This window comes from Marmota monax, unplaced genomic scaffold (genome assembly GCF_021218885.2).
Source record: "Marmota monax isolate L192 unplaced genomic scaffold, Marmota_monax_Labrador192_F-V1.1 WCK01_AAM20220418_F8-fsc00038, whole genome shotgun sequence".
NCBI classification, from domain to species: domain Eukaryota; kingdom Metazoa; phylum Chordata; class Mammalia; order Rodentia; family Sciuridae; genus Marmota; species Marmota monax.
Genome location: NW_026692498.1, coordinates 12,760,626 through 12,775,728, shown reverse-complemented (window position 1 = coordinate 12,775,728; position 15,103 = coordinate 12,760,626). Strand labels below are relative to the sequence as shown.

Here is a 15,103-nt window from a genome sequence, read left to right as displayed (position 1 = left end):
ACAGTAAATTTAACAAAGTGAAAAATCTGTATACTGAAAACTATACAATGTTGATAAAATAAATTGAAGAAGATACAAATAAATGGAAATATGGATTAGAAGAATTAACATTGTAAAAATATCCATATTCCCCAAAGTTATAACCAGACTCAATACAATTCTTATAAAAATTCCAAAGGTATTTTTAACAGAAATAGAAAGAAAGCATTCTAAAAAACCACAAAATACCATAGATAGTCAATGCAATCTTGAATAAGAACAAAGTTGGAGGCATAATACAACCTGCTACAATTTGAATGAAGTCACCCCAAAGATTGTATGTTAAAAGGCTGGGCCCCACTATTGGAAAGGAAAGTGTGTGCAATAGAACCTTCAGGAGGTGGATCTAAAGAGAGGTCCTCAGGTTATTAGGAGATGATAAGTAGGGGAGATGAAGGATATGTTAACAGGCCTAATTTAATTATTTTACTATGTGTATATGCATCAGAACATCACCTGTGTCCATAAATATACACAGTTTGCCATTTGTCAATTAAAGTAAATAAATGAATGTGTTCATGAAAAAACCTAACTCCAATAAATAAATATATACGTACAGAGAAAAAGGATGAATGATTTCTCCTTTTCTATATTTTTATCTTTAATCCTATTCCTTCACTACCCTGATTGTCTCTTCCTCCATTTTTCTGTCTGGTTAAATAACTTCTTTCTCTTAACTGGTCATGGTATTAAGATTAATCAGCCACTATTCATTGTGGCTATTTTTAAAAAGACCTTAATTCAGTATTATCAGTTTAATAAATGAGTGAACCAAATCATTTTCTTCTTCCTTTTCACCCCCAAGCATGTGCATTAATGACTTGCCTTCTGTTGAATTATGGACTGATATTATTTTTTATTTGTATGTGGCCCTCTGTAGAAAAAAGTCTTACATCTTTACATTTCATCATGCCATATCAGAATAAGTTTTTTAAAACTTTTTTTAAGAAGAAAAGGCCCCATGCCTAATATCTTTCTCCTGGAGGAAGATGGTAGGTTTCTTTTCTTGTCTTTTTTTTTAAGTGCACATTAACTACACAAAATAATGGGCTTCATAATGGGATATTTGTACATGAATGTCACATACTTGGATCGTATCTACCCTCAATTGTCCTCCCTTACCCTACTCTCTCCCTCTCCTTCTCCCTGAATCCCTTCCTTTTATAGAATCATCTCCCTTCAAGATAGTAGGTTTCTGTGAAAAGAAATTAGATTTATAAATTGAGAGATATGATTGACCACATCAACACAATTATGTGCAATTGAGTTCCAAAATAAATATGAGTGCTATATATTCATATGCAGATTTTGACGTCAAACTGTCATTAACTAACATATCTGACAGAGGAAATGTCTAAGCAAAATATAGAGAGGCTACAGGGTTATTTAATTTTGTTTAGATGGAGACAATACCTTTATTTTATTTATTTATATGTGGAGCTGAGGATTGAACCCAGTGCCTCATGCATGCTAGGCACACGCTGTACCACTGAGTGACAACCCCCAGCTCTGCAGGGTTATTTTTAACCTTGCTGAGATAATGGAACCAAGAAATGGACTCAATGACTTATTAGTTGTAAAAGTTTGAGCAACTTATTTAGTTTCTCTGAATTTCTGTTTTCTTCTCTGCAAGGGGGGATTTTAGAGAATTTCATGAGTTAACACAAAAAAAGCATGAAGTACAGTGCTTAGCACACAGTAGGAGCTCAGTAAACTCCCATCAACTAAGCATATTTCAGGTTAAGCAGGTTCTAGGCAAAACAAGAGAGGATTAGTATAATAGATACTTATGTATGGGCAATCTTGCTTCTTCAGTGGAGTAAGTGTTCATCCTGTTTTTACATTCCACTGTGCTCCTGGGCTTGGTGATGTACTACCAGAAGATATCTTGATTAGCCTTAGGGGATTGGAGGACCTGGCCAAAGAGACCAAGTTTAATAAGCATTGTCTTTGGAGCATTTTATGAGTTTATGTTATAGACAGCCCCAGAGAGCAATTAACCACAAAGCTGTGAAGTTTGGGAAATGCATTTCTTCCTCTTTTGTAAAGCTCCTCCAGGGCAAATGCAATAAAACATCTCCAAGGAGAGAGGGGAAAAATTCCTCTTCGACATTCACCCGCTACCCCAGTTTTGAAACAACTTTTCCAAAAGGAACCCCAAACAGAAGTATTAGTGGATACCAAAGATGACAGCCCCCTCCTTTCTCTGCCTATCTTTGCCCTCTTTTACTCTATCCACAAACATGCTTTCTATGCACCACGAAGATGTTTTGATTCTTGACAAACCATCCCCAAGTTCCCTCTTCAAACTTACTCTACCTTGGGAATTGGAAGCAGCAGCTGAAATCTGATTAAACTCTCCAAAGCAGGACAACTCGAGACAGGTGTCAGCTAAAAGCAAGCAGAACAGGAGAAAGAAGGTAAGCGTAGTCTTTCATCTTCTATTTTTATTCTTTATGCCCAGATTACTGTCACTTATAGAGCACCCCAGATCTACAAATCCAAGCAGTACTTTGGCTTATAGTTTTCCTCTTGGTACCTCTCAATTCTCTCTGCTTTTTCTCACATTTAAACTAATCTGTTTGAGGGGGTGGTACTATTTTAGGAATAGACTTTATTTTTTAGAGCAGTTTTAAGTTCCCAGCAAAGCTGAGTAGAAGGTAGAGATTTCCCATATACCTCATTCATTTCCTCCCTATTATTATCCCTCCCTCTAAGCTTTGGCAATCACTGATATTTTTAATGTTTTCATAGTTTTGCAGTTTTCAGAATGTCATAAATTTGGAATTACATATCACGTCATATTTTCATATAGGTTTCTTTCACTTAGCAATACACATCAAGGTACCTTCATATTTTTTCATAGTTAGATAATTATTTTCTTTTTAAGTGTCACTTTTCAAAATGTCTAATCTATATGTTTTTTTTTCAAGGGTTCCCAAACATCATTTGTGTTCTTAAGGACAATCTGGAAAAATTGAATTTATGGACTATTCTTGCAAAACCTTAAAAAACTCATGCTATTTTTATTTTTATTTTTCTCAAATTTGAGCTTTCTTGGATTCAATGCAATATTGAAATTCAGAATAAGATAGAGAAATTCATTGTGTAATTAAATTCTCTTCTCTATCTCAGGTAATTCTGAGATAATTCTCAAATAATTCAGTTAATAGTGGAATAGTTTTCCTATTAATTAATATGTGCATATAAGCTGAACACCATTCTATATCATGTCTTTAGAGGCAAGGTCACTAAGAGAGCAAAAAGAAACACATTTTCTTCAACTGGTAATTAGTTGATTAATAAATATTCAGTAGCATTTTTAAAAGTTCAGAAAATCATGAGTTGAATCACTAATTTTATTAATGCACAAGTTGTTCATTAGAAATTCTGTGAAAAACAGGGCTGGGTTTGTAGCTCAGGCAGAGCGCTTGCCTCACATATGTGAGGCACTGGGTTCGAGATTCAATCCTCAGCACCACATAAAAACAAACAAAATAAAGATATTGTGTTCATCTATAATGAAAAAAAGAAATTTTGTGACAAACAAATTGGCATGCTAACATGAAACAAATTATGAAAACAATCTTTCCAAAACCAAGTTTACTCCAAACAGAAAAATGTTCTCATCACAATAATCTGAGAAAGATTGCAGAGTTGGCATTTAAGAGTCTGATTCTACAATCACAGCTCAATTTTGATTCTGCTTTACTGCTTCTTCGATGGGCTTCTGAAATCTATTTGAGCTCTTGCCATTAGAAAGAGGATTAAGAGGCAGTGAAATTTCAGAAGGAACTTCTATGCCCTTGAACACAGCCTTGATTATTAAGAAGTAGTCTGAAAATTAGTTTGGAAGGGCTACAATCCAGACTGAGGTCATACAGGAGATTTTCTAAACACTGCAGAAATCCCTAATCTCTCAAATCCTCCTTCTCTTTTCTGATGGATGCTTTGAATTTGACCATCTGAGTCTTAATTCCTGGATTAAAGCCTTGGCCCCTTTTGAACTGTCTCCCCACATTGAGAGACTCCTTCTGTTTCATCAGTCATGTGTACATTTAGATGAAAGAAAGCCCTGCAAGAGCAAGCCCTTGAGGGACCCAGGAACCTGCAGGGTAGGGGAGGATGCATGATGAGAGAAGGGTGGAGCCCAGATCAGGACAGACAGGGAAATCACAGAACACTGCCAACTCCACAATTTGACTGAGGTTGGCCTTGTCATTAATCCATGTCATCCTCTGTTGCCCGCTTGATCTAAGTTTAAACCAGGCAAATTTGATTATAAAGCTTAATGCCTTGTTGCAGATATTGATGGAACTGACTCTAAATAGACTCTATCAGTCTCCATCAATTACTGAGTATCTTCTATGGGCAAGATGCTGTGCTAGAGGCTTAATTTTACTGTATTCTTAAATTTTCACATTATTTGCAAAAGATGCAGTTCCGGCATCTGGGAATCCAGTGAGGTCACTGTGTCTCTCAGATTCTGCCTCTTCAATTGTGTAAAATTGGTTGATTTGCCTAAATCATGGGATTTGTCTTAGTCCATTTAATGTTGCTATAACAGAATACCTGAGATCCAAATAATGTGTAACAAAAATAGGTTTACAAAATTCAGTTCACAGTTCCAGAGGCTTTAAATCCAAGATTGAGCACCTACATCTGGCAAGGGCCTCATGCTACTTCATAATGTGGAGGGGAAAGTAAAATGTGCCAGCCTGCATGGAATGGAAGGGACAAAGGAGAGAGGTACTTTATAACAACCCACTTTTGCCAGAAGCAATCCAGTCCTGTGAGAACTAATTCGATCTCCCAAGAAAGATACGAGTCCTCTTAAAAGTCCCACCTACCAGTTTAGCTATTGTGAATTGTACTGCTATAAACATTGATGTGGCTGTGTCTCTATAGTATGCTGTTTTTAAGTCCTTTGAGTATAGATATATTATTAGCAGCACAATTCACTATAGCTAAACTGTGGAACCAACCTAGATGCCCTTCAGTAGATGAATGGATAAAAAAAATGTGGCTTATATACATAATGGAATATTAGTCTGCATTAAAAGAGAATAAAATCATAGCATTGGCAGATAAATGGATGGAATTAGAGAAGATAATGCTAAGTGAAGTTAGCCAATCCCAAAAAACCAAATGCCGAATGTTTTCTTTGATATAAGGAGGCTGATTCATAGTGGGGTAGGGAGCAGGAGCATGGGACGAATAGATGAACTCTAGATAGGGCAGAGGGGCGGGAGGGAAAGGGAGAAGGCATGGGGTTAGAAATGATGGTGGAATGTGATGATCATTATTATCCAAAGTACATGTATAAAGACACGAATTGGTGTGAATATACTGTGTATACAACCAGAGATGTGAAAAAATGTGCTCTCTATGTGTAATAAGAATTGTAATGCATTCCGCTGTCATATATAAATAAAAAAAAATTAAAAAAAAAAGTCCCACCTACCAACAGTGCTGCATTGGCCACCAAATTGTAACAAATTTTGGTGAGGAAAAAAACACATTCAAACCATGACAAAACTTTAGGGAGTTCAGACTCAAACCAAACTGAGCCTCCCTGAGGTTACTTGCAAGAGGGAAGAGAATTTCCTTTCTCTCTTAAGGCAAGTAATGCCTCCACATGAGCAGGATTCAGCAACATAAAGTTTTCCATTCCCTTCCATTCCCTTAAACTAACTCTCTTCATGTGCCTGTAATCTAATCCCACTGACTTGAAAGCTGATGAGGCAGGAGGATTACCAGTTCAAGGCCAGCCAGGGCAACATGCTGAGGCTTTCAGGAACTTAGTGAGAACCTGACTCAAAACAAAAAAATAAAAAGTACTGGGAATGTAGCCCCGTAGCCAATTACCCCTGTGTTTAATTCCCACTTCCAAAAAAAAAAAAAATTCCTGGCACCCTTTAAAACAGATTCAATTGATCCACTAATTCCCTGAATCATTAAATTCCTCAAGCATATTCCAAACGCCCCTTACAATCCTGTGGAGTGCATCAGTGAATTCTCATTTCCATAAGATAAGCACACTTCCACCTCCAACACGGGGAGGAAGTATTTCCAAAATAAGGGTCAGTTCTCTAAATAATTCTTTAAGGAGTAATTGCTGCCAAAAAAAATAAATAAATAACCACAGTCTCAATTTCATTAAACCAACATTTTATCTCAACACCCAAGAGCATTTTACACACTGTCCTAAATAATCTCACACTCTGTTGGTAGACACTGTTACTGCTCTTTTACGAGTGGAGAAATGGAAGCTCAGTAAAGCTGGATGAGCTGCTAACATCCCCGTGTTGACAGGTGGTAGACAGCTCCAGGTGTTCTGGGTGAGCTACTGTGTGCCAGGCATTCTACATATGTTGCCTTATTCAGTTCTTAAAACAAATCTGTGAGGCAATTACTAACATCCAGTTTAAAGGGGAAAAAATGAAGCAAGAGGTGTTAGGTATTGATCAGGGACTGTAGCTCAGTGGTAGAGCACTTGCCTAACATGCATGACACCCTGGGTTCAATCCTCAGTACTGCAAATAAATAAGTGAACTTTTAAATAAATGGATGTTGGTATCTCGTTCAAAGGGACACAAATAGTGAATGTCAAAGGAAGGTGTTGATTCTAGAGAGTCTGAACTCAAAGTCTAAAATCACATCGGCTATACAATAGTTAATGCCCAGATATTTAAAACAATGACTGCAATTGCCTTCAGAGAAAGAGAATCTTTGTGTAAGTCCTGTGTAAGTCTACAGTTCTCTGCCTTCTCTCTCATACATTTGTGCTTGTTTTTTTGTTTGTATGTTTGCTTGTTTTGTTTTATATTAATTTTTAGTTGTACGTGGTGGACACAATATCTTTATTTCATTTTTATGTGGTGCTGAGGATCGAACCCAGTGCCTCACACATGCTAGGCGAGCACTCTATCACTGAGCCACAAGCCCAGCCCCTGTGCTTGTTTTTTGACACCACTTGTGATGTGGATTATCCCCAGCCCAGGTCCACATCTGGACTTTGTGGTCCATGGGAAGCATGTTGATGACGCAGGCCTGGAACAGCTCATCTGTGACCATGTTCATCCTTCTGGGATTCACAGACCATCCAGAACTCCAAGACTTCCTCTACGTGACTTTCCTGAGCATCTATCTCGTGACCCTGGCCTGGAACCTGGCCCTCATCTTTCTGATCAGAGGAGACACTCATCTGCACACACCCATGTACTTCTTCCTCAGCAACCTGTCCTTCATTGACATCTGCTACTCTTCCACTGTGGCTCCCAAGATGCTCACTGACTTCTTCCAGGAGCAAAAGACCATATCGTTCATGGGTTGTGCTGCTCAGTTTTTCTTCTTTGTTGGCATGGGTCTAACCGAGTGCTTCCTTCTGACAGCGATGGCGTACGACAGGTATGCAGCCATCTCCAGCCCCCTTCTGTACACCACCATCATGTCCCAGGGCCTCTGTGCACGCATGGTGGTCGGGGCATATATGGGTGGCTTCCTGAGCTCCCTGATCCAAGCCTGCTCCATATTTCGGCTCCATTTCTGTGGACCAAATGTCATCAACCACTTCTTCTGTGACCTCCCACCAATCCTGGCACTCTCTTGCTCCAACACCTTCCTCACTCAGGTGCTGAATTTCCTCGTGGTGGTTGCAGTTGGAGGAACGTCGTTTCTCATCCTCTTGGTCTCCTACAGCTATATAGTATCTGCTGTCTTGAAGATCCGCTCGGTGGAAGGCCGGTGGAAAGCCTTCAACACGTGTGCCTCGCACCTGATAGTGGTCACGCTGTTGTTCGGGACGGCCCTGTTCATGTACCTGCGACCCAGTTCCAGTTACTCCCTTGGCAGAGACAAGGTGGTGTCTGTGTTTTACTCCCTGGTGATCCCCATGCTGAACCCCCTCATTTACAGTCTGAGGAACAGAGAGATCAAGGACGCCCTGTGGAAGGTGATGGGGAGGAAGAAAGTATTTTCTTAGGTCCTGAATGGAAACATATTTCCCCCCACACTGGAGACTTTCAGTATCCATGGTATCACCTCCACCTGGGCCTTAGCCAAGGGAGACATTCCTATGTTCTTATTTGACAACGGAGGCTCCCCCCACCAGATACCTCTCATTGTTCTTTCTGGTCAGTTGCCTATAGATGCCACTATTTGTGGCCAAAGATAAAAATGAATTTCTTCAGGAAAAAAATAATAATAATAACAGAATAAAGTTATAATAATCACAACTAGGCTTTATCAGACACTTGATATATACCAAGCAGAAAAACCATTAATCAAATATCCATTGCAATGCTACAATACCCATTGCACTATTTTATGTCACAAAATGAGGAAACAAGGTGTCAGCAGGAAAACTGACTTGCTCAACACCATACAGGGGACACAACTCTGATCCAGTCCAGGTCTTCCTGACTCCAGAGACCACGCTCTGCCCAAATGCTGTAGCACTCCACATTCAACAGATAGCAGCCCTAAATGTGTACTAGGGTATAATTCTTGTTACTAGCATTTGGTAAAACTTGAAAAGATCCACTGTGTCTAGCTGAGTCAAAGACTCAGCTGGATTCCCTTAATGGCAACTGAATAATCTGCTAAGCAGATGCTGAAGGACAGTACCCTTTGCTGTGATTTCTCTTTATCTCAGCTCTGCAAGGGCCTGGCAAATTTGAGTCTGGTGATATCACACCAGTATTTGTCTCTTATCAATCTTGGTCACCTAATTAACAGGTAGCTCCTTGATTTTAACCCTACTGATCCTTCAGCTGTTTGGCACTGAGAAAAGGCTCCATTTCCCAGTCAGTGTCTGTTTTGATGAGCACATCCTGAACTCCCTCTTACTCTCTTCTGTCTGAACCCATGGCTCCAATATAATCCCTGTTTCTTCACCCGAATGGATTAACACTTGCAGCCCCACATCAGACATTATTTATTCACCATCATCTCAGGAAGGCCTATCTCAGCCCTCACCTCCAGAGGATTACTCCTCCATGGTGGATTTGTCCAACACAGATCTCTCTCTCCTGGTAAACCCTCCTGTCTATCCTTTGTAGTTCTAGCTGCTACCAACACACTCACTTTTCCATGAGAGTACATCTAGTGGATATGCAGAGATGTTATTTGATTTTATTGTTCATATAAAAAATCAATTATTTCTGGAAGAGCATAAACCATGCATGAAGAGAGAGACCATGCATGTCTCAGGTGTTCTGGATTCTTTAGTATCCTAAATTCATTCCCATCCAAGACCATGAAAACTTAGAATAAGATCTACAGATCATATAGTCATCCTGTTGTATCCATGAGGAATTGTTTCAGGACCAAAAAACCCCAATACAGATGTTTAAGTCCATTACATAAAATGGCATAGTATATGACTATAACTTATACTCACCTCTCATATACTTTAAATGACTCTTAGACTACTTATAATACCTAATATAATGTAAATGCCATGTAAATAATTGTTGTACTGTATTGTCTAGGGAATAATGACAAGAAAAAAGTCTGAACATGTTCAGTAAAGATGCAGTTCTTTCTGAATATTTCAATTCCATGATTGGTTAAGTGCAAGGATGTGGAATCAATGGATAGCAAGGGACAACTGTCTGTGTGTGTGTGAGTGTGAGTGTGTGCACACAGAGAAGAGCATTAACATTTGAGTGCCTACTGTGTTCCAAGCCCTATTCTAAATACTTTTACATACATTAACCCTTTGATTCCCCAAATACACAGCCAGTGAGTAAAATATGACTTCAGATTCAAACAATATGACTCCATGACAAAAATTCTTCAACACTTTGTTACCTTGCCTTCCAATGAGCCCATGGTTAGGTTGATGGTGGATGTTTTCTGGTGGCAGCCAAATATACCATCCAAGGAAAATACAAGAGAAACTCACCTCCTGGTTCCTCCTCTCCAATTACAGTCCTTCACCCCTCCATCTTTCCATGGCCACCTTCCCTAGTGCAGGCCCATGTGCAGTGGCCATAGTTAGTGCTGGCTTGTAGTTTGGGACTTGTAGTTAGGACTAGAACTAAAGAACAACTGCTATTAGAGTGGTATATGAGACTGCAAAGAATGAAATCCATAATGAGTCTGTAGATTGAGATAATTGCTTACAGAAATTTAAGTGATTTTATCCCAAACTTACAGGTGTTTTAACATCAGAGGGGAAATTTAAGAAAGAATACAGGAAGGGGGCTGAGGATATAGCTCAGTTGGTAGAGTGCTTGCCTTGCATGCATAAAGCCCTGGGTTCAATCCTGAGTACCACCAAAAAAAAAAAAAAAAGAATATAAGAAAGGAAAATTCTCTAATCTTCACTGCACTTGGTTTTGAATTATTTCATTGGTTTATTCAGGCATCATTAGGAAGTACTTTGGAGTCAGAGCAGCATAAGTTCACACCTAGCCCCTTTGTTCCCTAGTCATCCAGAATTAGGAGCTCATCATGTCTAACAGGGCTAAAATCAGAGTGTTAATCATAATGCTCAAAAATTATTATCACCATGTCAGCACATAAGCACTCAAAAAATGGTAGCTAATAAAAATGGAGGTGAAGGTAGAGGAAGCAGCAGCAGTAGTAACAGTAGCAATTCAATCAACAGCTATTAAGCACCTGGTACATATCAGACAGTGCAAGAAAGAAGGAGATGCAGACAAGAGAGTGTCTGACCTGCAACATTTCACAATCTTGGCAGGTGAGGGCTTCAGGTTAAATTTTCAGCACAGTTTTAAAATACGCCACCCAGTGTGTTCCAACTTCTGTTTCCTTCTTTTTGTGTAGATTTACTATGGGTTTTCTTTCTGAAGTTTTCTTGCCTCCATCTACCAGCAATGGGCAAATGGTACAGGAGAGACCTTAGGGAAGTAGAACCCAAACGTTCTTAAAATTTAAGACTCAGATGTTTGGATCCTTAGAGAGTAATAGTTTATTTTTGGTAACCTTAATCATTTAGCAGTCAAATCTTGAAAGCATCATGAGGAAGTCAGAATAAAAAGGAAGTCTTTAAATTACAAGATCAAATCTTTGTGAAATCTTCTCTTCTTTGAACTAAATCGCCCCATGTCCTTGCATATTTTTTTTTAGTTTTCTTTTGATTGACATATAATATGTATTCATATGTATGAGGCACATTGTGATGTTTTGATTCATGTATACATTGGGTAGTGACGAACTCAGGAAAATTAACATAGCTATCACCTTAAACTTTTATCCTTTCTTTGTAGTGAATGCATTCAAATTCCTCTCTTCTAATTATTTTGAGATCTTTGATGTATTATCGCTAATTACATTCACCCTGCTGTGACACAGAGCACCAGAGCTTGCTCTTCCTAGCTACCCATTGATGGGCTCCCCCTTCCCTGTTCCTTCCTTCTCCTCAGTCTCTTTGGAACCACTATTCCTCTCTCAAGTTCTATGAAAGTGTTTTTAAATCACACTTACCTAGAATATGTCTTTGAATTTTTTTAACATCTCTTCTCAGTGCACCTATTTATTAAAGGTTGACTAGTGTCACATCATTCCTTAGACTTGGCTGTCATAACTTACACTCATACCTGCCAAACCCCCACATCACTTCCCTGCTCAGTCCCCAACCATTAGAAGAAGGAAGAGGAGGAGGAGGAGGAGGAGGAGGAGGAGGAACAATCACACACTCTGAAGTGAGTCAAGAATGTGTCCTTGAACTGACACATGAATATCTTAGGTACCAAAAGAATCTATTTGGGGGTGGGTTTTTTTTTTTTGGGGGGGGGTATCAGTATTGAACCCAGAGGTGCTTAAACTCTGAACCACATCCCCAGCCCTTTCCTATGCTTCATTTTGAGACAGGGTCTCACTGAGTGGCTTAGGGTCTTGCTAAATTGCTGAGGCTGGCTTTGAAATTGCGATCCTCCTGCCTCAGCCTCCCAAACTGCTAGTATTACAGGCATGTGCCACCGCACCTGGCCAAAGACCCTCTTTATAATAGTATCTTTCCATACTCACCAAACACTAGAAGGAACCAAGATGTCCTTCAATGGGTGAATGGCTAAACAGTGTTCCATATGTACAATTCAATGTTATTCAAGGAAAGGAGCTATCAAGTAAAAAAAAAAAGGAAAAAAAAGGAAACTTAAGTGTATATTGCTAAATGAAAACAGCCAGTCTGCCAAGGCTACCCACTGCACAGTCTGGCTGTATGACATCCTGGAAACTATGGAGATAAAGGAAAGATTATTATCAGGGCTTGCGGGGGTTAGGATAGAGGGGGCAGAATTTGGCCCTTTTCCTCTTTCAGTCATCTGTCCCTATGTTCCTCCGGCTTGTCTTTCCTGCCCCTGCCTCACAGAACAGCACTCTCCCTCCTCCCGATGTCTTGGAAACACACGTTTATAAATGATATTAGCACTGAGGTGACATGGATACCTTACATTCCTGGGATATATTCAGGTAGCAGCAGGAAATGACTATGGAGGAAAAAATGAATAATGTAGGAAAGTCTTAAATAGGTGCAGTTTAAATAGATACCTTGTGTTTCTGTTCTTATTTTACTTCAGAGAAGCAGTGGCAGGAGGAAGAGAGGAGCTTTAGAAAATGCAAGCAATCACCAGTGTGCCTGAGGGCTCACCTCACTTGGACCATGCACATCCACCTGGGTTCACTGAGGTCCACTAGGGCCATCAGTGAGAGGTGATTCCTGCCCTCTGAGGAGTTGGTCTAGTGGAGATGACAAACACATTAAAAAACATATGTCATCTGAAATGAGATCTTTGGAATGTAAGGGAACTCATAGTTCTCTTCTTGTACTCTAACAAGTTTCAGAATAGCCTGAGACAAGCAAATGAAAATCAAAATATCAGCTTAGTTATTGATAATGTTCTATTGAAAGACACAAATTTGATTTGGCCTAATGGCTACCCTATAATTCTGTACCCCAAATTAGTCAGGCTAACCCAGCAGGAGCAGCCCTGCATTGCTGGGCTTATTAGGTAACTGAGAATAAACATTTGACATGCTTTTGAAAGAGAGGCAGATCCCAAAGAAATGGAAGAAAGATCAGGGGACCCAGCTACATTGCCTGATTTTTTTCCCCAAGCTCAGCCACCCTCTGAGCCTTGCCTGCCTTCCTAGAAGAGGCTGAGTGGAGGAGGGAGCACAGACCAGGGGTGCCACGTCAGCCTAAGCTACTCCTCTGAGAGCAGAAGGGCATAGGATTGCACATAGGTGCTGAGTTTGGGATTCCTCCAGCCTCATCCACCAAGGTCTGCACTGACATCTCACCCATGACCCCAGAGGCCTCCGGGCCAGGGGTCCAATCTAATGGAACCCAGTTTGCCATAGTCTCAGTTCAGGCTTCTGAATAATGAAGATGGTCATATTCAAACCTGGATCTTTTCAGGATTATTATGAGCCCAAAAAACAGAATGGATTCTTTAAAATATCCCAGAAAAAAAATTAAAAACCTATAAATGTTAGGGATTCTTATTATCAAATAACATTTCCCCAAGGAAACATTCTCAGGCGCTCAGGACTGTGCTAAACCCCTGTGCTCTTCTCTCCCCATTCTCATGACACCCCAGTTACGATTACACATGACATAACCCCTGTTTCTCCACCAGACGGCAAACTCCACAAGGGAGACCATATTTGTTCATTTGATGCACAGAAAACACTAAAGAAATGTTTTGATTGATGATTATAATTGATCCTTTTGAAGGAAATCAATTATGTGATCCAGTTGTGACCATTGTCACATTTGTCCTATGGAATTGACTTAAATATTGTTGATAAAATTGGCTGTAATGGGTATGAATGATATGAGGACTTTGCATAAAGTTCATTGTTGAGGTAGCCTAGGGGAGCAGCCTTTGGGGATTCCTAAGGCTTCCTGTACAGTTTCATCACATCCTCATTAGATGTCTTACCATAATAATGGGTGTGTGTGTGTGTGTGTGAGAGAGAGAGAGAGAGAGAGAGAGAGAGAGAGAGAGAGAGCACATGTACGTGTTGCTTAGTAACTTTTTAATACCTCCCATTGCATCTGCAAATTTTGCCATTGAAAATTGCATTTCCTACAAATATCCACCCTAATTCCCTGTGATGACACTATATTAGACTCCTAATTCCCTGTCTGTGGGAACATTAAGCTGGGCCTGTGTTCAGTGAAGATGGAGGAACTGGCAAGCTCATCCTTCTAATGCACAGGTAGGTGAGGGCATCCTGAAGACGGTCTGTAGGCAACTTCAGCACACATCAAAAATTATGATCTTGATTGTGTTTGGCTTTCAGTTCCTGAAATGTAAAATAGCCATGGGCAACTCTTTAAATGTATCCAATTTCAACTAACAGCTTTAGGATGATTACATTCTTCTGCCTCTTATGTAAAATATTGGGCTTCTTAAGACATGTTTAAATTAAAAGGTAATTTTTATATTTAAACTTATCCCATAAACATTTACTAAGTACCTATGATGTATAGGCCAATAACTGACATGGGACCTTTCTGAAACAGAAATTGAAAGTGTCTTGGTATCAAGGAAAGAAACACAAGTATATAACAATGATAACATTATGGTGATATTAATAGCCTATATTTATATAATGCTTTGAAGTCTACAATGGTGCTCATATGCATTAAAGCATTTAGGTGATTTACACAACACCAATGAATAGTAGATGTAGCAGGAGGTTGAAAATGGGGTAAAGCAAAGCAAACCCTTGTTGGGATCTACTGCATATCAGACACCGACACCCATTCATTCATTCACATGTGCAAAAAGAATTATTGAATAACTGATATATGCCAGGTAGGAGCTACAGATTCAATAGTGACAAAATAAGTTCTGCCTTCAGGGAACTTACGTCTGGAGGAAAGGACAGAAACAGAGACATTGTGATAGGAGGAGGAATAAAAAGCTAGATTATCTCAAGCAAATCCCACTGCAAAGAAAGTCCAATGTTCCTCATTTCATGCAAAAAGATTCTGAAGAGTATAATGGTTAAGTAGACCCAGGTCATGGAGTCAAGTTTCAAACACCTGCACCTGACTTCAAAGGTTGAACTCTTTTGA

The 15,103-nt window shown here is 39.5% G+C and overlaps 1 protein-coding gene across 1 annotated transcript; it reads left to right on the top strand.

The window, feature by feature from the left end:
* Positions 1-7,075: 7,075 nt before the first annotated feature.
* LOC124093357 (olfactory receptor 5A1) lies at positions 7,076-8,023 on the top strand. Its single transcript, XM_046445793.1, has one exon. The coding sequence runs from the start codon at positions 7,076-7,078 to the stop codon at positions 8,021-8,023; it is 948 nt and encodes a 315-aa protein (XP_046301749.1).
* The last annotated feature ends 7,080 nt before the right edge of the window (positions 8,024-15,103 follow it).

Bases quoted from the DNA above. Each gene is read 5' to 3' on its own strand.
- LOC124093357 (XM_046445793.1), top strand. From the start codon at position 7,076: ATGTTGATGACGCAGGCCTGGAACAGCTCATCTGTGACCATGTTCATC.